This window comes from Schistocerca cancellata, chromosome 3 (assembly GCF_023864275.1).
Source record: "Schistocerca cancellata isolate TAMUIC-IGC-003103 chromosome 3, iqSchCanc2.1, whole genome shotgun sequence".
Classification (NCBI taxonomy): Eukaryota; Metazoa; Arthropoda; class Insecta; order Orthoptera; family Acrididae; genus Schistocerca; species Schistocerca cancellata.
Window position 1 is genome coordinate 251,798,104 of NC_064628.1, and position 23,200 is coordinate 251,821,303.

General features: G+C 38.9%; 1 protein-coding gene across 1 annotated transcript in view; it reads left to right on the forward strand.

Annotated features, from left to right (window-relative positions):
* Positions 1–20,659, forward strand: part of LOC126176692 (uncharacterized) — a 109,576-nt gene extending 88,917 nt beyond the window's left edge. Inside the window, exons 2-5 of the mRNA XM_049923855.1 lie at positions 3,594–3,746; positions 13,070–13,207; positions 19,710–19,841; positions 19,993–20,659. Coding sequence (XP_049779812.1) covers positions 3,594–3,746; positions 13,070–13,207; positions 19,710–19,841; positions 19,993–20,076 — 507 coding nt within the window. The 3' untranslated portion in view covers positions 20,077–20,659. The remainder of the gene's footprint in view (positions 1–3,593; positions 3,747–13,069; positions 13,208–19,709; positions 19,842–19,992) is intronic.
* The last annotated feature ends 2,541 nt before the right edge of the window (positions 20,660–23,200 follow it).

Consider the following 23,200-nt stretch of genomic DNA (forward strand, 5'->3'; position numbering starts at 1 on the left):
ATAGCAAAGATGAGTAGATAGGCTACGTATTAGTGTTGAGAAACAGCTGAACTCGTTAAAACTGAACAAGGCTCCAAGACCTGATGGAATCTGTGTTGTCAGGTTCTATATCGAAATGGCGACTGAGTTAACCCTTAAAACCATAATTTATTGTGGATCTCTCAAAAAGAGAAACCATACGCAGTAATTGGAACAAAGCACAGTTCCCATTCACCTACAAGAAGGGCAGCAGAAGTGATCCATCAAACTACCATCCAGTATCCTTGATCCATTTTCTGTCGAATTGTAGAACATATTCTGAGCTCATACGTAACAAGGTATTTGGAACAAAATGATCTCCTTCATGCCACCCAGCAAGGATTCCAAAAACACTGATCACATGAAACCCAACTCACACTTGCTCACATGACATCCTGAGAACCATGGATCAAGGCAATCATATAGAAGCAGTATTTGTCCACTTCTCTTAGAGGTATTTGACTCAGGACCACATATGTGCCTATTATCAAAAGTATGTTGGAACACGAAATGATCATATGGCGTCGAAGGCCAGGAGTCCCCACCCCACCTGGGAAAGTTTGGCCATCAAGTCGCATCTTTTCAGTTGATGCCACATTGGGCAACCTGCATGTTGATGATGATGAAATGATGATGAGGACAACACAACACCCAGTCCCCAAGCAGAGAAAATCTCTGACCCAGCGGAGAATCGAATCCTGGCCTGCTGCATGGCAGTCAGGCATGCTTCCCACCCAAATAAGGGGCTGTACATTGAAAGTACAATCACAGGCAGCACCTAGCGAAATATGTAGCTCAACTGAGGATATCTTGTTGGAGAGAACGCAGCATTTTATTTTGAGTGGATAATCATCAACAGACTTAAAAGGAGTTCCAGGTGTACCCCCGGAAAGTGTGGTGAGACCCTTGTTGTTTACACAGGTGTCTGCTATGGGGCAGGGGGTGGGGTATTTCCCTCCTCTTGGAATCTGGTGTACTGACTATTCATTTGTTTAATAATTCTGACGCCTTTCTAGAAATGACTGTGGCACAATAGATTTTGCAGTGCTGAGTGCCAACGGAATATTGTGGGTTTAGCAATCACAAAATTGCTTGGCAACATTCAGGGAAATTTTTCTGATGGTGGCCACATTAGGACATTCAGATTAATCATTGCTTCAATTTGAAAATTTTTGCCGGACCAGGAATTGAACCCAGGTGCTCCACTTCTCTAGAACGGTTGCCTTAACCACCTCGGCCATCTGGACATCCGCCTCAGCCAGCCCAAATTCCCAACACTTCATTAAGCTTTTATTGTCGCAGTCAAATAAACAAAAAACAAAACAACAATAGAAGACTCATAGATAATCCAAGAAATCCATTAAAATGATTAGATGTGGAGCTTCATAAGGAAACAGTGTTACAGACAGCATCAAAATTAAAAAAGTTTTTCTTTACATTCATTTCCTGGTCAATTTTGAGAAGTATGCCTCAGTGCTATTCTTTGTTAGTTATATTTGTTGAAATTGTAAGTTCTGTTTCTCTCCCAATTTCAGCTTTTTAATTTTCAGTATTATTCATATAGGAATAAAATCTTTGTAAGAATTTTTTGTTGCTTTAATTTTAACTCATTAGATACAATGGGTTTAATCTTAAATAGATGATATACCAAGTTATACTCAAAAATTATTCCATTCCAAATTAGTGTGTGGTACAGCAACATTTCATTGTCAATATTTAAAAAACTGTCATAGGTTGCAGAATGTTCTTTATTAACTTAAGAATGACACATTTCACTCAGCTAGGACATCATCAGATTATGTTTAAAAATCAGCAATTTTCTGCCAAAAATCATCCATCAAGAAGGCATGATACTGCATAAAAGATACTAAATGGCAACCTCATGTAGGCAACGACAGGCATGGCAGCATGGAACAGGACCTTGCATGCAAACTGTAAACAAAACTGTATACTACAATGGTCCCAGAGGCCTGTCCTTATTCACATAGTATTCTGTGTCGCTATACTTGTATTCACTTCCATGTGGTTGCTTTTTAGTACATTTTATGCACTATCATGCCTTCTTGATGCATGACTTTTGGTAGAAAATTTCTGACTTTTAACATAGCCTGATGATGCCCTATCCAGGTGAAACACATTGTTCTTAAGTTAATAAAGAACATTCTGCAATCTACAACTGTTTTTAAATTTCATTTCATTTATTATCATCCTTTTCATCATTTACATGATATAGGAAATAATTAAAATAGACTTTGCATACCCCAATAGAATATGCTTACCTATTAGTAATCAAAGTAATTTATCTTCAAAAAATAATTGGTGAACCGCTATAACTACTTTATTTACTGGATATTTCATTCTTGGAGCATGATGTCTTTAAATACACCAAATCAGCTACCAGTACATCAATAACAGTAATTTAAAATTGGGTAAAACTCTGAGGAAACCCACTGCTGTTCATGTTGTATATTAATGGCTTTTGGATTGGATTGTTTGGGGGAAGAGACCAAACAGCGAGGTCATCAGTCTCATCAGATTAGGGAAGCACGGGGAAGGAAGTCAGCCGTGCGCTTTCAAAGGAACCATCCCGGCATTTGCCTGGAGCGATTTAGGGAAATCACGGAAAACCTAAATTAGGATGGCCGGACGAGGGATTGAACCATCGTCCTCCCGAATGCGAGTCCAGTGTGCTAACCACTGTGCCATCTTGCTCAGTATTAATGGCTTTGCAGCCAACATTAATAGTAACATCAAACTTCTCTACATTATGTAGTTATCTGTAATGAAATGGTACCTGCTATCTGAAAAGTATTGCACAAATATTCAGTCACATCTTGATGAGATTTTGAGGTGGTGCAAAGATAGGCAACTCACTGTAAATGCTCAGAAACGTAAAACTGTGCAGTTCACAAAACAAAAAATTTATGTTATGATTACAGTATCAATGGTTTCCAATTAGAATCAATTAATTCATAGATATGCCTGGGTGAAATTGGAGGGATTAAAAAGGAATGATCACATAAGCTCAGTTGAAAATAAAGCAAATAGCAGACTGTGGTTCATTGGTAGAATATTAGGGAGATGCAGTTTGTCTACAAAGCAGACTGTGCACAAAACATTTGCTTGACTCAGCCTAGAATACTGCACAAGTTTCATGTTTTCATATTTCTAGTAACACTTTAAAATCCAATTTCTTTGCTCCAAGTGCAAGTTTCCAGCCATCTTGTTATCTACATTCCATTACTGGCAACAGAAAATATACAAAAGAAAAATAAATGAATGGTTACACACACTAGTCATGAGAGCACCAAATAAACACAAGTGGATCACATTATCTTTAATACCCCCTCAGTTATTTAAGTTCAAGCAGTGTAAACCCCTAATGAGTTCATTTAATTTCACATTACACTACAGTGTTGACCTCAGGTATTTGTATGGCATGACCAACTCCAGTTAATTTTCTCAGAAGCCAATAAAACATTAAAAATTACCAAACATTCCATGTATTTATTTTGAACATGTAACTATATTAACTCATTAAATAATTTATAAGACATATTTCCATTTTATTACAGATGATTGATAACATGCATGTCTGTGTGTTGTGCCTGAGCATTTACTTCTGTTTTGTGTCATCAGTTCCAATACAAAACAATGATCTCACATTGGAACCTAGAATTGATGAACAAAAACAACAGCTGATACAAAATAAAATAAAAAGAAGCCAGGTAAGAACTAACTGTGCTAAGTTGATGCATATAATAGATTATTACTCAAATGTTCATTATATTATCTCTTGACTTGCATACTCTTATATTAACAAACCAGTTTTCAAAAAAATATATCATGAATGAAAACTTATTTCTTAATAGAAGCTTCAATGCTACACAACACTTATTTTGTTGTTTACCTTATTTGACTGAGAATTCACTGTAAGAAAGAGTAAAACTCTGACAAAACAGATAATACCGTTATTTATCTTCAGGAGTAAAAATTCCAGTACTGCTTAAAAGAAAATAAAAGAATTATTCCTAGTTTTTGGGACAGTTTCCTGTGTCATCATGAAGGAAATAGGAATGCGATAGAATTTTTTTGAAATAGGCACCAACTACTAAGAACCTAGGATGAGAGATGCACACCTGTTATGAGGATAAGGGGAGACAATTATGAAAGGGAAGAAGTCAGTGTGGCTGGGAGTAGAAGGCAATACACTGGTAAGCAATGTGCCAACTTTAGTGCTCAGATAATAGGACAGTTTGAGAAGTAAAGATGTACTGAGGGAAAGATAAATGAGAAGTGGAATAACTAGTGCCATTTAGAACCAAAAAGAAAGCTGAAAAGGAAATGGAGAAAAACCAGGAAGACAGAGGGAAAAATGAAAACAAAATACAAAGAAGAAGAAAGAGAAGGGGAAGAGAAATATAGGAAAAAATAAATAAGGAAATGCAGTTAATGAAAAAATATAAACAAATAAATGAGTGGGTTAAGGTTGGATTTTTGGAGGGTGGGTGGCTTGCAAGATACAAGTATACATTGGAGTGCAAGTTCCTATCTCCAGAGCTCAGGAGGATATGAATGACTCATGCCATATAGCAGACACTAATGTCTCTTGCATCATACTGTGGAACATGCTCAGCAACCGAGCGGGGTGGCGCAGTGGTTAGACACTGGACTCGCATTCGGGAGGACGACGGTTCAATCCCGCGTCCGGCCATCCTGATTTAGGTTTTCCGTGATTTCCCTAAATCACTCCAGGCAAATGCCGGGATGGTTCCTCTGAAAGGGCACGGCCGACTTCCTTCCTAATCCTTCCCTAATCCGATGAGACCGATGACCACGCTGTCTGGTCTCCTTCCCCAAACCAACCAACCAACCATGCTCAGCATCTGAGTGCTGGATGCCCTCAAGGTAAACAAATCTGCTGTGTTGCATCAGGCACTCAAACAGTTCAGTGGTCAGTACTCCTATATGAAAAGCCCTGAAATGAATACACATTAGTTATTTTCACACATTGTTCTTCATTTTATGTTGTTGTATTTACCACTGGGGAGGCTGTAGTGAGTTTTTGGTGGTTCAGTTCATTTGGCAGATTTAACAGCTAGAATTACTTCAGGGTAGGGACCTCAGGTAGGAATGATAGACTAGGAAGAATAACATATGGTTGGACAAGGTTTTTACAAAAGTTTGGAGCAAGATGGAAGATGGCAGTTGGTGGTATATTCTCACATCTTGCTGATTCTTGTACATAACCTTCATTAACAAACTCCCCATCCTTACTTCTCAATCTGTCCTTATATTATCTTTTGTCTGAAGTTGGCATAGGGCTTATCATAGTATAATCTTTAACCTCCTACTCTTTATGGTCTCCCTTGAACTCACAACAGCATAGTAATTCTGATAATTGGGTCTGAGTGACATGAACTGTCTTTCCCAAACTTCCCAAACAATCAATCTTCTCTCCCTGAGGGAGAAAGTACCTATTCCAAAATATAGAAATATATCAACAAAAATAATCATTTTTTGAAAATATAATGTAACAGGACAGATAAAAAATCTAATCACCAAGCAGCAGCAAGAGAACACACATATAAAAGGTACTACATATGTGAGCTTTCAGAGCCAGTGGTTCCTTCTTCTGGCAGAAGGGTTGAAGGAGAAGGAAGAAGGGCAAAGGAAAAGGGTTGGTGAGGTTTGGGAAGCAGGATAGAGTTTGGAAAAGTCACCCAGAACCCCAGGCCATGGGAGACTTACCTGATGGATGAGAAGGAAAGACTGATCCTTTTTATGTGTCAATTAGTGTATATATTCACAGCATAAAATCTTACATCCTGTAGGTAAGTACTGACAGACATTCTGTTTCATTATTTAATTTTTCAGATTTATTAAAATGTTAGTATTCCATAAATCCTATCATGAAGGACAGCTCTTCGAATGTGATATATCAAGTTATACATAAACAGGCTGAAGCAAAAATTTCAGCCTACTTCTATAAAGAACAAGTGACTTTTGTGAATTAATTATACTTTTTATTTTTCTGTAGTGTGATTAAATGTGTAACTGGGGGTCAGACTTCAGATCCAAAGGTGTGGGATTCAGTCCTTGGTCCATGTGTGTGTGTGTGTGTGTGTGTGTGTGTGTGTGTGTGTGCGTAGAAAAGAAGTTTCTTTTGAATCAGCTATTGACCTTCCTTTTATATTACTCATCTAGTGTTTTTGTCTAGTACTTCTGTTAAGCATTTTTCTAACTTCACCAATTTCAGGATGTGGTATCAGTGGTTTATGTACTAGAAAAGTTGCTTTTTGATATGATGAAAGAAAAAACATTCTTGGTTGCATTGGCACAACACCTTTATTGACACATTCATCCTTCTTGAGCATCATATGGAAAAAAAGAAAGAAAATACTCATCAGGATATGATCCTATCCTGCACAGCACTACTGGAAGTTAAAAGATTTACTAGAGAACTTACTGTAATATACTGGAAATTTTGTATTTGTCACAGTTGTGTGGACATGCTAAATTACACTGCTGTACAAACAAATAAAGAGTGTTTACCTACAACAGTGTTACCAGTAAAATGGTTATAATAAGAATAGTAACACCAAACATAATGTGTTACCTACTCCATCATAGCAGCTTAGTGTGTAATCCAAGTTAGCATATGTGGCAGCTACTTGACCATCAAAGAAGGGCAGCGCTGCCTGCCCTAAATAACAGATACTGACATAAAGTGTCATCATACATTAACCCCATTACTTGAATTCAGATTTATGCTTCCTTTTTCAAGAGTAAAGATTTGCAGTAAGTATAGGAAGTTTTATCAATTTCTGACAGTAGGTCTGAAATAATGTTAAGAAGCCATGCAATGTGCTGTCAACTGACAGAGGAACAGTATGCTTTGCAGGTGAACTTGTAATTCTGACTGGAATGAGTTATTGCTTACTGTACAGATTATGTTATATGGTTCCAAGACCTGTGAGTGTGACCTTAAGTCAGATCTGCTTTTTCAACTGACTCCAGTGTATTTAAGGAAAGGACTGCAGTGAGAGTAACAATTTTCTTGTGAGCATCCCTGCACCATAGCTCTCAATAGCTGGATCGTAGGTACATACGGAGGTCCCTACAGGTGTGGTGAATGCAAATTTTGCAGTATATTACAGTAAGCCCTCTAGGATATCTTTTAGCTTCCAATATAGCTCTGCAGGACAGGACCATACACTGACGAACACTATTTTATTTTTGTTATAGATATTCTGATGATGCACTATAAGGGCAAAACATGTCAATAGCAGTATTGTCTCCACTGCAATGAAGACTGTTTTCCTTTCAAAATATTACCCATGGTTGCTGTACCAAATACGCCATGGAGAAGGAAGAACTGCATTTGACATGAACTTTACCATTAATCAGGATTTACATCCCCAAGTCCAAAATTGTTGTAACTTATAGAAGTCCCTAAAAAAATATTCTTTTAATTCATTTTTTTATGTCTGAGGAGCTCCAATTTGCTACCATGTGTTTATTGGACTCTGTTAAAGAATTTTGCACTAGAATATAAGATTCCGTTCTTACATCTAGCAAGGTACAGAAGCCTACACCCAAATTATTTTTAAATGTGAATATCATTATGCATTCTAAATTTACTCTTATTATTTGCCCGTAATACCATTAAGGAGTAAAACATATTGACATACAAATGTACAAATCCCAAGTTCCTGAAGAGACTTCAGCAGGAGGCTTGCTCACTACTGCATGCTTCTGTAGAATAAATAGTATTTCCCCCTGTTGAATTGCTCTAAAGAGTTATTCTAAAGGACAGTATCAGCTGAAAGTACACTAAATAGGCTAGTAATTCTATTTTCAGGTTAATGGACAGAACATTTAAGTGTAAATAAAAAAGAACTGAGCTTCTCATTAAATTTACACAAGCGTAGGTGTCACCTCAGCGTGTTATACACCTGAATGTGCAGGAATTCTACATACAGAATTTCGTTGAGAGTATGCCTATTATTCTCTATTTCTGATATCTGTAAGTCAATTCTATTTGTCTGCAATTGCATTAGGTAAGCTCTTATAAGATTCAGAATTAAGATGTTTGCTGTGAACCACATGGCAACCAGTTCCACTCTTCTCCTTACCATATCAATACATGCATATTATCAACAAACACCTCAATTTTTGAAATTAATCCTCAAATACCTTTCATAAATCACTTAGGCCTATATGTCTCAAGAATATGAGAGGACAAATTAGGGGTTGGTATGTTGATAGACACACAAACAAACACAAACACACACACAAAATTCAAGCTTTTGCAACCCACGGTTGCTTCATCAGGAAAAAGAGAAGGAGAGGGAAAGACGAAAGGATGTGGGTTTTAAGAGACAGGGTAAGGAGTCATTCCAATCCCGGGAGTGGATAGACTTACCTTAGGGGGAAAAAAGGACAGGTACAGGTTGTTTCAAAAATGACCGGTATATTTGAAACGGCAATAAAAACTAAACGAGCAGCGATAGAAATACACCGTTTGTTGCAATATGCTTGGGACAACTGTACATTTTCAGGCGGACAAACTTTCGAAATTACAGTAGTTACAATTTTCAACAACAGATGGCGCTGCAAGTGATGTGAAAGATATAGAAGACAACGCAGTCTGTGGGTGCGCCATTCTGTACGTCGTCTTTCTGCTGTAAGCATGTGCTGTTCACAACGTGCAAGTGTGCTGTAGACAACATGGTTTATTCCTTAGAACAGAGGATTTTTCTGGTGTTGGAATTCCACCGCCTAGAACACAGTGTTGTTGCAACAAGACGAAGTTTTCAACGGAGGTTTAATGTAACCAAAGGACCGAAAAGCGATACAATAAAGGATCTGTTTGAAAAATTTCAACGGACTGGGAACGTGATGGATGAACGAGCTGGAAAGGTAGGGCGACCGCATACGGCAACCACAGAGGGCAACGCGCAGCTAGTGCAGCAGGTGATCCAACAGCGGCCTCGGGTTTCCGTTCGCCATGTTGCAGCTGCGGTCCAAATGACGCCAATGTCCACGTATCGTCTCATGCGCCAGAGTTTACACCTCTATCCATACAAAATTCAAACGCGGCAACCCCTCAGCGCCGCTACCATTGCTGCACGAGAGACATTCACTAACGATATAGTGCACAGGATTGATGACGGCGATATGCATGTGGGCAGCATTTGGTTTACCGACAAAGCTTATTTTTACCTGGACGGCTTCGTCAATAAACAGAACTGGCGCATATGGGGAACCGAAAAGCCCCATGTTGCAGTCCCATCATCTCTGCATCCTCAAAAAGTACTGGTCTGGGCCGCCATTTCTTCCAAAGGAATCATTGGCCCATTTTTCATATCTGAAACGATTACTGCATCACGCTATCTGGACATTCTTTGTGAATTTGTGGCGGTACAAACTGCCTTAGACAACACTGCGAACACCTCGTGGTTTATGCAAGATGGTGCCCGGCCACATCACATGGCCGACGTCTTTAATTTCCTGAATGAATATTTCGATGATCATGTGATTGCTTTGGGCTATCCGAAACATACAGGAGGCGGCATGGATTGGCCTCCCTATTCGCCAGACATGAACCCCTGTGACTTCTTTCTGGGGGGACACTTGAAAGACCAGGTGTACCACCAGAATCCAGAAACAATTGAACAGCTGAAGCAGTACATCTCATCTGCATGTGAAGCCATTCCGCCAGACACGTTGTCAAAGGTTTCGGGTAATTTCATTCAGAGACTACGCCATATTATTGCTATGCATGGTGGATATGTGGAAAATATCGTACTATAGACTTTCCCAGACCGCAGCGCCATCTGTTGTTGAAAATTGTAACTACTGTAATTTCGAAAGTTTGTCTGCCTGAAAATGTACTGTTGTCCCAAGCATATTGCAACAAACGGTGTATTTCTATCGCTGCTCGTTTAGTTTTTATTGCCGTTTCAAATATACTGGTCATTTTTGAAACACCCTGTATATACTCGCACACACACACACACACATATCCATCCGCACATATACAGACACAAGCAGACATATATGGAATGTTTCCCACTATTATATATATATATATATATATATATATATAAACCTAATTTGTCGACTCTTAACTCCAAATGTTTTAGTTTCCCTTGTCACACTCTCAGAAAATGGAAACAGAGTAATTATTAGAATATAAGTTAATTTCAAAATGCCATGATTGCTTTAGTAGAGCATTTATTCAGAATTCAGATTACAAGTTTCGGCAAACTATGTTGCAGTTTATGGATCTTATGCACTACACTTCAAAGGATGCTCTGCTAAAGTGATCATGGCATTCTGAAATTTGCTTTTGTTTCCATTTCAATCTAGATCACATCCAGAGTGGAATACTTTCAATTGTTTATTTATTTACTTATTTATTTATTTATTCATCCATAAACAAATTTCTTTGTATGGATGTCGTCATTATACATGCATATGTACATTATTTTGTCACATAAGATAATGAAATACAAGCTATATATAATAAATTCAATATATAAATATGTACATTACCCCTTAACTGCTCTAGTGGGGTCCCGGAGAACCCCAGATGATAGAATACAATACATAGTACGTGAATGGAACAACAGATGGCACCTGTGTTCTTGGTAATCCTCAGTGAAGTGTTTCCTTTTAACGCGAAGTGTTGAATGCGGTGTTTCCAGTATTATTGTGTGAGATAAAGAAAAAGTGGTCTCAGAATACCCCACCAGAGTATTAACGTAAGTTGTTTTTGACAATCTCACTTACTGTTTTACGCGACTGAAATCTTAGAGTACTTCGAAAACAGCACACTTTCCATGATATCATTAATTGTTAAGGTTATGTGAGTATGAATGCATTATTTTCCAGAATGGCATCATTGAAGTCATTAGCAGATGATGAGTTGGAAAGAATAGTGAATGATCCTGCATTTTTGCAATCTGATGAGGAAACCACAGCAGATGAGGATGAATTTATACTAAGTGATCATGATTCCACCTTTGAAGCTACATCAGAAAGTAGCTGTGAAGAATCAGATGAAGAGGCTTGTATTAGACCTTCCGCTGATAAATATTTTTTTGGAAAAAAGCAGTGCTACAAGTGGTCAAAAGAAGCTCCTCCTACGACTGGTACCCGTGCTCACAATATAGTTAGTCATCTTCCAGGTGGTAAACGTGAAGTGAAAACGATTTATTCAACTGACATATTATCTGCTTGGGAACTGTTCATTAGTGAAGATTTATTGCAACTAATACTCACTAATACAAATGTCAAGATACATGACATGTCAAACAAATACAGAGCTCCTAAGCCAGCATTCATAAAGACGCTAGATATAATAGAACTGAGAGCATTTCTGGGTCTGCTTTATTTATCTGGAGTAATGAAATCCAATCACAAAAATGTTTTTGGACTTTTTGCTAATGATAGAACTGGTCATGATGTGTTTCAAGCCACTATGAGCATTCAGAGATTTGTATTCATTTTGTCTTGTTTGTGATTCGATTGTGCTGCTACAAGAGATGATAGGAAGGCTGATGACGGACTTGCAGATATTAGAGATGTGTGGGAACTTTTTATAGACAAATGTCAAAAGTATTATACTCCAGGAGCGTATGTGACAATTGATGAAATGTTAGTACCCTTTCGTGGTAGGTGCAAATTTCGCATGTATGTGCCCAAGAAGCCAGCCAAATACAGCCTCAAAGTTATGTGCCTTTGTGACTCATGAACATTCTATTTATGCAATGCATTTGTTTACATAGGAAAAGGGACAAATAAAAGTACATTATCAATCCAACACAGGATGTTTTGAAATTAATAACACCAATTGAGGGAAGCAATAGACATGTGACAGTAGACAATTGGTTCATGTCACTTGAACACTGTGATCAACTAGAAGCCAAAAAGTTGACTGTCTTAGGCACTCTAAAGCAAAATAAACTGCAGATCCCAGAAGAATTCAAACCAAACAGAAAGCGCCCAGTAGAATCTGCATTATTTGGGCATAACGAAGGAAAGACAATTTGTTCTTATGTTCCTCGGAAAGGTCAAGCTGTTGTGTTGCTTTCATCTATCCATCACGATCAGAAAATTAGTACTCAACAGAAAAAAACCTGAAATGATCATTGATTACAATGCCACAAAAGGAGGAGTGGACGCATTGGACCAAATGTGCGCCAACTATTTGTTATCACGGCGAACACGCAGATGGCCAATGTCTGTATTTTATACCATTCTAAACATAGTAGGAGTCAATGCTGCTGTCTTGCTTCAGTTCACCAAACAACTTGATAAAACAAATGATATAAAAAGAAGAGAATAGCTACAAAAGCTTGGAATGGATTTAGTAAAGCCCCATATACAACGTCGAGATGTCCAAACCCTTTCTCGTGAACTGAGAGACGTTGTTAAACTTGGTGGTACTCCTCTTACCTCAACATCTTCAGAGACAGAACCCATGGGGAAAGCAAGATGCTACATGTGCGCAAGAAATGTGGACAAGAAAACCAAATAGTGTGTGAAAAATGCTGAAAACATGTTTGCCCCAACCACAGATTTTCAGTGTGCCAAAATTGTTTGTAATCATATCTCAAATATGTAAAAAGGTTTATAATATTCAGAGATAAAATTTCAATTAAAAATAAAATTTCCTTAAATTACAGTTTCGTTTTTCTTATTGGGGTACTCCGAGACCCCACTAGTGTATGAGCATTTCACTAGAGTAGTTAAGGGTTACACACACAATTTATCATTGAATTACATAATGCAGAAGAACCTGCTTGTATACAGGGTAGTTATTCTTGTCTAGCTGAATTTGTGGTAGCACAGTTTCAATAGCAATAATATGATCATACTATCTTAAACTGAATTAATACATATGCCTTTTAAAGGGCAGTGTGCTGTTTCACCATACATAGTAATTTATCTGCCTCAAATAATTAAGATACGGTATATTATTTTGATTAGTTATAGAAGTATATCAGATTTCCTAATAAAGAGGATGTTAATGTTACAGAGCATTGTTGGTGATCTACTAACATCTCTGGGTAAGAATTTTGCACCTCAAGATCCAGAGATGGCAAAGTTTGAATCAGACAGCCAGTCCAAGAAAATGTTTTCTGCAGTTCAGTCATTCCTTATCAATGTATTGAAGGTATACATACATATAATATATATCAACAACTTTTACAGTAAAGCTAATTTATGAAATACCTTTCTTGTTAAAATAAATTGAAGTTATTGTGAAGTCTTGATATTATTAGGTAATCTTATAAACACACAAAATGTGGCAAAGGGCTTTCAGTGAGGAATCAGGCTGATTGACAAGAGTGAAGGTTCAAAATCTGAACTCCACAATTTATGATGTGTTTGTGCAGTCAGCATGCACAATTTAGAGGTGCCTCATAATAATATAAAAAAAGGTACAAATCTTCACACTGAAACCACTATCATACAATGTGGCTGAAAGCCTGTATATTGTTAAAGTTATAAAGAAGAGTATTCAGCTGAGTTGTTGATTCCATTTTTATGCACAATATTTTTAGATCAACTGAGTCTTGTTATCAAGTGCTGCAACAGTGTTGGTTTGCATATTCACTGGCTGGTTGGAGATCAGGCAACAAACACATGAAACAGCACAGCTTGCAGCACCAGAGGAATAAGACTGGGTCAGTCATAAAAATATTGTGCATATAAATGGAAATCAATAAGTCAGTTGAACACCTAAATGCATACCATTAATCAATCTTTCCAATAAATCCTGAGAGATTATAGAAGATTTTTTAATGAAATTTTAAGCAATTTTCCATAAATGGGTTTAAATCTAAATTTGGAAAAAAGCAGTTGTCAGAAACAAAATGATTTCAGTTAACGTAGTGTACCAATGACAAATAATACTAAGAGTAGAATGGTTTAATTATATTAATGCATGGTTTCTGTTCATTTGAGCATGTCTGAAAAACAGACACCATGTAAAAACTGCAGCTGTAACTGAAGGTGGAGGAGAGAGAAAGGAAAGGAAAGAGAAGGAAATGGTATCAGCTGCATTGGAACTTTATGGAGAATCAGCAGCAATGAGTGAAAATTTGTGTTGGACAGGGACTTCAACCTGCGATCTCTTGCTTACTAGACAGTTGCATTAACCACTGTGCCACCCAATCACAGTATTTATAGATAATGCATGGAATATCTTCACATCTTCCCTGGCCATCCCATCTAGCACCACCTATCCCGGTCAGGCATGCATTTTTGCTCAAAACTGCTGATTCCACATAAAGCCCCAATGCAGCTGATATAATTAGTTCCTTTCCTTTTCTACCCTCAACTTTCAATTTACAGAATGTTTTAGGTTTTGAGTTTGCATATCAGTGAAAAGTCAGAGAAGATATTCTAAAAAATTTAGGTTCATCTATTTTTATTACCCTTCTTCAAAAACATTCCTTATTCTCAGCATTGTCAAAACTGATTCCACACATTCAAGAATACTATGCTAACAAAAGGAGACAAATGTCGAGTAAGAGGCAGAAATAATTTCCTCATACCTCTATCACAGTTTCCAGTCTAGATCATAATTTGTTTTCTATGCTTCTAAAATGACAGTTTTTGGCCTTAAGCTATCACCAGATGTCTTGAATGACACAAAATTTACAATTACCATCTTTCAAGAAATATAAATAAAACATAGAAAAATAATAGTGAATCATAACCCCTCAGCAAAAATCTTCTGATACAAAGTATATCATCACTGGTGAAAAGTTCTCGGGCTTCCAGCCAGGTGGCAGTGTCTTCAAACTGCGACGTTTCAACAAGTGACGTACACATCATCTTCTGGCAAAGTGCCAAAACTTTGTAGATGCTGGTCCCTTTATGCCTGTGGTGTGCCCCCCACCACCTGGCTGTGGGAGGCTGGATGCAGAGGAGCCGGTGGGTGGGGTGGAGGGGGAAGCGGGTGTGCCGTTTGTGTCTCCGTCAGAGCATTCCGATCGCGTCTTGCAAGCTGGATAGTTCTTGGTGTGTTCACAGCATATTGTGGCTAATGCTGCATTCCAGGTCATGCTAAGTTGATAACCTTCATCCTTGTTCACAAGATTCTTGTGGACCCGTATTTCTATCAATTCTTTAATGATGCTGTCCCAATAGCTCCCAGCTCAGCACAGCAGCCTGGTGTTCTTGAAATCAAAGGTGTGATTTTCTTTAATGCCGTGTTTAGCTGTAGCATATTTCTCTGTCTGACCAAGTCGGATGTGTCTGATGTGTTCCTCACCCCTTTTCAAGATGCAGCACTGCGTTTGTCCAATGTATTCACAGGCAATGCAATATATGCCAGGTGTGTTGAGTTTGAGTGGGTCTTTAGCTGAGCCCAGCAGCTCTTTCATCTTCAGCGGTGGTTGGAAGGTAGTATTTATGTTTGATTTTCTCAGTGGCCTCCCAGTTTCGGCTGACAGGGGCCCCAAATATGGCAGAAAGGTGAGTCTTTTGTTATCTTCCTCTTCTTCTTCTTCCTGTTCCTGAAATTTGTGAGCCTGTCTCTTCTTAAAGGCCCCACCAATTTGTGTTTCACTGTACCCATTTTTCCAAAATACCTCTCTTAGGTGGTGTAATTCATCTGAGAGGCTTTCTTTGTCACAAATGACGTGCGCCCTATGTACCAAAGTCTCAGTACTGACTGGCATTGTGCCAGATGGTGGCAGCTGGTTGCGTGGAGATACAGGTCTGTGTGCATCTTCTTTCTATATACTGAATGGCCCAGCGTGCCATCCGCCTTCTTCCTAATCAGTATCTCCAGGAATGGAATACAGCTATTCTCCTCTACTTCCATTGTGAAGATGAAATTCTCATATATGCTGTTTATGTGGTCCATAAACTCCTCCAGTACCTGCCTTCTGTGCCATCAAATCGTGAAAGTATCATTGACATAGCGGAAGAAGTTCCTTGGTTTAGGTGAACAGTTTGGAGGGCCACCACCTCAAAATGTTCCATATAAAGATTTGTCATCCCTGGAGCAAGGGGAAATCCCATGGCCACTCCATCCACTTGTTCATAATTCTCTCCATTGCACTTGAAGTAGGTGGTCATAAACGCATATTCAAAGAGCTTCATTGTTTCAGGCTCAAAGTGCTGATCAAGGAGTGCCAAGGCATCTAGTATAGGTACTTTCCTGAACAAGGAGGTGATGTTGAAGCTCACGGGTAGGTCATCTCTCTGTATTTGGATGTTCTTCAGTATTCTCATGAAATCTGCGGAGTTTTTCACATGATGACTGCAGTGTCCCTCCAATGGTTTTATAGTGTCGCCAGTCCATAACTGTGTGAGTTGACAGTGCGCAGAATCATCCATAGAGGTACCCCTTCTTTGTGAATCTTGGGCAATCCATACAGGCACGGTGTCGTTGGTGCTCTGGGATACAGTTGTGTCTTCACTGCCTCTGGTAGATCTGAGTCCTTCAGTAGCACCACGGTTTTCCTGGTCATTGTTGAAGTAGGGTCCTTGTTGAGTTTCCTGTAGGCTGGGTCTCGCAGCAGAGAGCAAATTTTCTGTTGGTAGTTGACCATGTAAATCAGCACCATCACATTTCCCTTGTCTGCTGGAAGCACCCTGGTGTCAGCATCATCCCTCAGTGCATGGATAATTCCTGCGCAGTACTGTTGGCTTTCAGGAGTTGTGACTTGTCAATGATCCTGTAGGTCTCCCTTTGGATCTACTCAGCTTGATCCTTGGGTAGGCCCTGAATTGCTGCCTCTACACTGCTGATGATGTCCTGTTCTGGTATGGTCCTTGGTACAGGTGCAAAGTTCAACCCTTTAGTGAGGACAGATGTTGTGGCTGCATCTAGCACCATATCTATCAAATTTACAATAGTTCTGGTGCTATTTGTCACCTTCTGGGTCGACTGATGAGTATGTCACTCATTCAAACATCACAGTTTGAAGACACCGCCACCTGGCTGGATACCTGAAAACTCTTCACCAGCTGTATGCACTGGGAAAGTATACATTCACATTTATATCATCACTGTTACACCATGTATATTGAGGAGGTAGGTTTACAAGTGCTCAAGTTATATGCACAGAGACACACATTTATGTATAATGTATTGTTTTAGAAGAACAAAAGCAAACACTGGGTTTCAAATCAACCTTAATGAAGAACAGCAATAAGTAAAACTACATATGTGAAATGGTACATGGAAGAGACGAAGAAACTAGTACTCTTACCTAATATTATTTAGGGGCCACCGGGACAATGCAGAAGTGCCACAACATGATGTGGCATAGACCTGACTAATGTCTGAAGTAGTGCTGGAGAGAACTGACATCATGAATCCTGTAGGGCTGTCCATAAATCCTTAAGAGTATGAGGGGGTGGAGATCTCTTCTGAACAGCACGTTACAAGGCATCCCAGATATGCTCAATAATGATCATATCTGGGTAGTTGGGTGGCCAGTGGAAGTGTTTAAACTCAGAAGAGTGTTCCTGGAGCCACTCTGTAGCAATTATGGATGTGTCAGGAGTCGCATTGTCCTGTTGGAAGTGCCCAAGTCGGTCAGAATGCACAATGGACACGAATGGATTCAGGTGATCAGACAGGATGCTTATGTACATGTCACCTGTCAGAGTCATATTTAGATATATCAGAGGTCCCATATCATTCCAACTACACACACTGTGCACCATTACAGAGCCTCCACCAGCCTGAACAGTCCCCTGCTGACATGCTGCATCCATGGATTCATGAGGTTATTTGAGTACCCTTAAATGAGACTTGTCCAACCAGGCAACATGTTCCCTGTCATCAACAGTCCAATGTCAGTGTTGATGGGTCCAGGTGAGGCGTAAAGCTTAGTGTCATGCAGCCATCAAGGGTACATGAATGAGCCTTCAGCTCCCTAAGCCCATATCAACGATATTTCATTGAATGGTTCACTTGTTGACACTTGTTGATGGCCCAGCATTGAACTCTGCAGCAAAATGCAGAACAGTTGCACTTCTGTCACATTGAACGATTCTCTTCAGTCATCATTGGTCCTGTTCTTGCAGGATTTTTTTCTGGCCACAGCGATGTCAGAGATTTGATGTTTTAATGGATTCCTGATATTCGCAGTACACTCACGAAATGGTCGTATGGGAAAATCCCCACTTCATCGTTACCTCAGAGATGCTTTGTCCCGTGCGCTGACTACAACACCACATTCTAACTCACTTAAATCTTGATAACTTGCCATTGTAGCAGCAGTAACTGATCTAACAACTGTCCCAGACACTTGTTGTCTTATATAGGCGTTGCTGACCACAGCACTGTATTCTATCTATTTACATATCTCTTTACTTGAATACGCTTGCTTATACCAGTTTCTTTGGTGCTTCATTGTATGAGTAGAATGGTGTCAGTGTGTGTGTGTGTGTGTGTGTGTGTGTGTGTGTGTGTGTGTGTGTGTGTGTGTGTGTGTGTGACAAAGTGTCACTGTTTTTGTTTATAAGAAATACAAAAAATTGTTTCCATATTTTGTTACCTACATTTTACATATTGTATGCCCCTTTATAAGATACTTGTCCACAATTTACAAAGTAGTGAAAGAATTAGTTATTGTTATTACAAATGGAAAATATTATACTGTAATTAGATCTGAAATTTGTTTTTAATGAAGGAAATATATGAGTTCCAGAGTGTGTAAGATACAGTGTCACCATTGTCATATACATTACATTGATCAGAGTGAATGGAAATTTGCTGCTTAATTTAAGGAATATAAATGTAAACAAAACCAGAGTGCTTTCAGTATTGATGTGGGTACAAAAAACTGGCATGCAATGCCAAATGATCATCTATCAATTGTAGTAGGGAAATGTAAACACATAGTTTCAGCAGAAAACGATTATGTTTACTTGATATCACAAAATTTTGTATTTGGAAGCAAACATGAGCAGAAAGTGAGCCTCAACTAAGAGACTAATAATCAGACATTTACTAAACACTCTGAGCTGTACTGATTGAGGCTGCTGGACTATATATGCTGCTTGCTGTTATCATCCAACCAACACAACGACACCAAAAAGATACCATGGAGGAATTCACAAGATGATATTAGCAGAATCATAAAGTCATTTGTATTCAAATTCATAATTTTTTACTTTGTCTTAGAAGTAGTGTAAATCTGTAACAGCACTTTTAATATTGGTGTCCACTCAGTATATTTAAACAGTTTCATTTAGTTCTCACTATTATGTCTTTAGATGACATCTAACATATTCGTTTAGTTTTACTTTGTTTTTGTTATGTTTAATCAGAAATTTTTAACATTAATGTTTTCATGCCAATTTTATCATCCTGGCTGAAGTATACAGGGTGGTTGGAAACAGTCTGGAAAGCTTGTTAGGGTGTAGCAGGGTAGGTTGTGCTGAGACATAATTGTTGTCAGTTGTTCGCATAGCATAGATGATAGTCTACATCTACATTTCTACTCCGCAAGCCACCCAATGGTGTGTGGCAGAGGGCACTTTACGTGCCACTGTCATTACCTCCCTTTCCTGTTCCACCCTTAGACTTCAATTTATTGTGAAAAATATTTGAGCTATTTGCTAAGTAAACAATTTTTAATCATATCAGATTTATCTGCAAGGCATAAAATAATATTACAGTACTCTGAACTTTCTTACAGCCTCAACCCATAGTTGATACCATAACAGAAGAAGAAAAGTATGGGAATGACGGTGAAAAATTTGCAAGAGTTGGCAGAACTTTGGTAGGAGGAGCCGAGACACTTACTAATTTCTTTGCATCTGTAGTTGATGTAAGCAGTTTTCATTGTTCTATTTCCACTAAACTATAGAAGGATATTTCCTTGCTAAGAAAAACAATTTTTATAGGGGAACAGTAACATAAAACATTTATGTTGTGGATCTATGTTACTTACTTAATTAACAGACTTCTTTTTTTAACAGGTGCCAATGAATGTGTTGAAAGGATTCACCAGAAAGGCTTCAACTGTACTAAGTGGAATTGGGACAAAGCTTGTAGGACTATGAGACTGTGTCATATATCTGTTGTTGATGCACTAAAAGTTCACAATATATATAATTTAACCAAAGGCTTTCATGTCACATATCATATACTGATCATACTGTCATGTGAAACATATCTGTACAAACTGCTGTAAGAGATACATGCACAAACAAATGTTAGAATTATGATTCTTTTTGGGAAAATGTTATCAGATATAAAATATGGTCCTTCATTTCAGTCACAAAAAAACTGAATGAATCTTTGTGTAATCAAATGACTGAAAGAGTAACTACCTGAGAATATTAAGTTGATGAGTCATATAGTACAGAGGGAAATGGAAAGGTGGTTTCCAAGTGGATGTCCTCTGAGACAGAATTATGCTTTTCATGCTACTCATTTGTAACTGCTGTCATCTTCCTACTTCTTTTGCTTTGTCTATAACTCCTCAAAAAAATGTTCAATTAAAAAAGACTGAGAATCAAGAGTTTGTCTTTTGTGTTTATATTTTATACATCATGATTCCAACAGTGATTTATACAGAATTTCTAGCAAGTTGTGAATGTTGTTACTTATGTCATTACAATTTAAATTTTAAAATTTCTTGTACAAATGCAATGTATAGTAGTTTTAATATATTTATGACTTACAGTATTAAAAAATTGTTTAACACTGAGACTGTTTTTATTTTCTCCTGTTAATTACTGAGTTCCTGAAATGATTAAAAATATGGTAATGGAGACTGCAAACTCACTCTCTACTTGACAGAATATATTGGCTGCCATCTCACTGTGTTTACTGTGTGTCACTTTTCCCTGAGTTTATTATGACTGTTTCTCAATTTCACTAAGATTTCTTTTCAAGACACAACTCTGCAGGACCAAAACTGCATATCTCCCAGAGTATCCACATTTTGAAAAACAAACAGAGAAACAGTCTTAACACTGTAAAAGACAAACAGCACCAGTAAAATGGTTAACTAACTTCATGAAAATTAGAGGTTGTAGCTATCTACAATGATAAGCAAAAACATTACAGCCACTGACCTACTATTGGCATAAACCCATGCGGGTGATGTCATGATCACCTGGTGAAGAATGACTGCTAATCAGACACATGCATTGTGCAATGTAATATCAGTGAGTGTGTTGTCCATGTGTAGAATGGGAAAGGAATGCAATATATCTGGGTTTGACCGAGGGCAGATTGCGATGGCTCAGAGGTTCAGCATGCACATCTCAGAAACTGCATAACTTGTTGGGTATTTAGGAGAGCTGTGGTGAAAATCAAGGGTAAACCATGACCAGGCATCATGGGGTTAGGCTGTCACTCCTCAGAACAGATGTCAGATGTTGTAGGCTGGGAATATTGGTAAAATAGGACAGGCAGCAAACTGTGTGGAATTAACATCAGACTTTAATGGTGGGCAGAATACAAGTATATCTGGTTACACAGTGCACCAAACACTCCTACGGATAAGCCTCTTTAGCCAATGACCCACTCATGTGCCAATGTTAACAAATGGCATCAGTAACTATGAGACAGAAATGAGCATTTGACCATCAGCACTGGACATTGGAGCAGAGGCAGACTGTTGCATGGTCAGATGAATCCTAATACCTTCTTCATCATGCTAATGGGAGGGAGTGAACTCATCATCTTCTAGGGGAACAGCTCCTTGACACCTGTACTGCAGGACGGAGACAAGCTGACGGTGGCTCACATGGGCATACATTGGTCCAGTGGGCATCCATGGATCCATTAGAGCTTCTGCAAGGCACCATGTGGGTGAAAGAGTATTGTACACTGGTTACTGAGCACACACATCCCTTCATGACATAATGTTTCCTGATTGCAGTGGCGTTTTTCAACAAGATAATGCAGCATGCCACAATGCCAGGAATGTAATGGAGGGGTTTAAGGAACACAATAGTGAGTTCCAATAGATGTGCTGGCCCCTCAACTCACCAGATGTGAACCTGATCAAAAACATAGGGAATGTGCTTGAACATGGTGTCAGAACTCATCACACCCCCACCCCAGAATTTACAGGAATTAGGTGGCTTATGTGTGCCAGATTTGCTGCCAGCTCCCTCTAGCGACCTACCAAGACCTCATTGATTCCATGTCATGATGCATTGCTACTGTTATCAATGCCAAAGGTGGACATACCAGCTATTTGGTAGGTATGTAAGCAGAGCAGACAAGGATGTGGGATCACCCTAAAAAGATATGGGCTGCAAATGGAGAAATCCACTTAGATGTGTGACTTTGATAAAGGGCAGATTATTATTACTCAGAGCCTGTGAATGAGTACCTCAAAACTGGTGAAGCTGATCAAAGATTCACCTGTTCCTGGTGTGAGCATCTACGGAGAGAGGTAGGAAGACAGTGTAACTACCACTAAGTGCTAAATGGTTGGATGTTCATGACTCTTCACAGAACGTAAGGTTCAGAGACTAGCCTGCTCTGTAAAGTAGGATAGATGGTGATCTGTGACATCTGTGTCAGAGGAGCACAATGCTGGAGCATGCACAAGTGTTCTGGAGCACACTGTACATCACACATCATTGAACATGGAGCTCCTCATTAGACCACCCCTATGTGTGCACTGCTGACCCAATAATGTCATCAGTTATGACTGCAGTGGGCTTGGGACTATCAGAATTCAACTGCTGATCAATGGAAACATGTTGGCTCTTCAGGTGAGCCAAATGTTTACTACACTAAGTCACTGTTTGTCACCATAGCTCCCTTCATGGAGGTGAATGGCACCTCGAAACGTGCAGCACGTCATGGATGCAGGCTGGTGGGAACAATAATATGGTACAGGAGACAATCTCCTGTGCTTGCATGGGACCTGTGGTAGTAATTGAATACATGCCGACTGGAAACAGCTGCAAACCAACTGCATCCCTTCATGCCTGATGACTTCCCTGATGGCAATGTCATCTTTTAACAGTATAATTGTCCCTGTTTTGGAGCCAGAACCACGCTACAGTGGTTTGAGGAGCTTTGTAGTGAACTCAAAGTAAGTCCTATGGAAACTGTCTGTGTAACTATCAGATGCCATTACCACGTACACGAATCAGCAGCCCGTTATTTAGATGAATTACGTAACCTGTGCATAGGCATCTAATGCCACATACC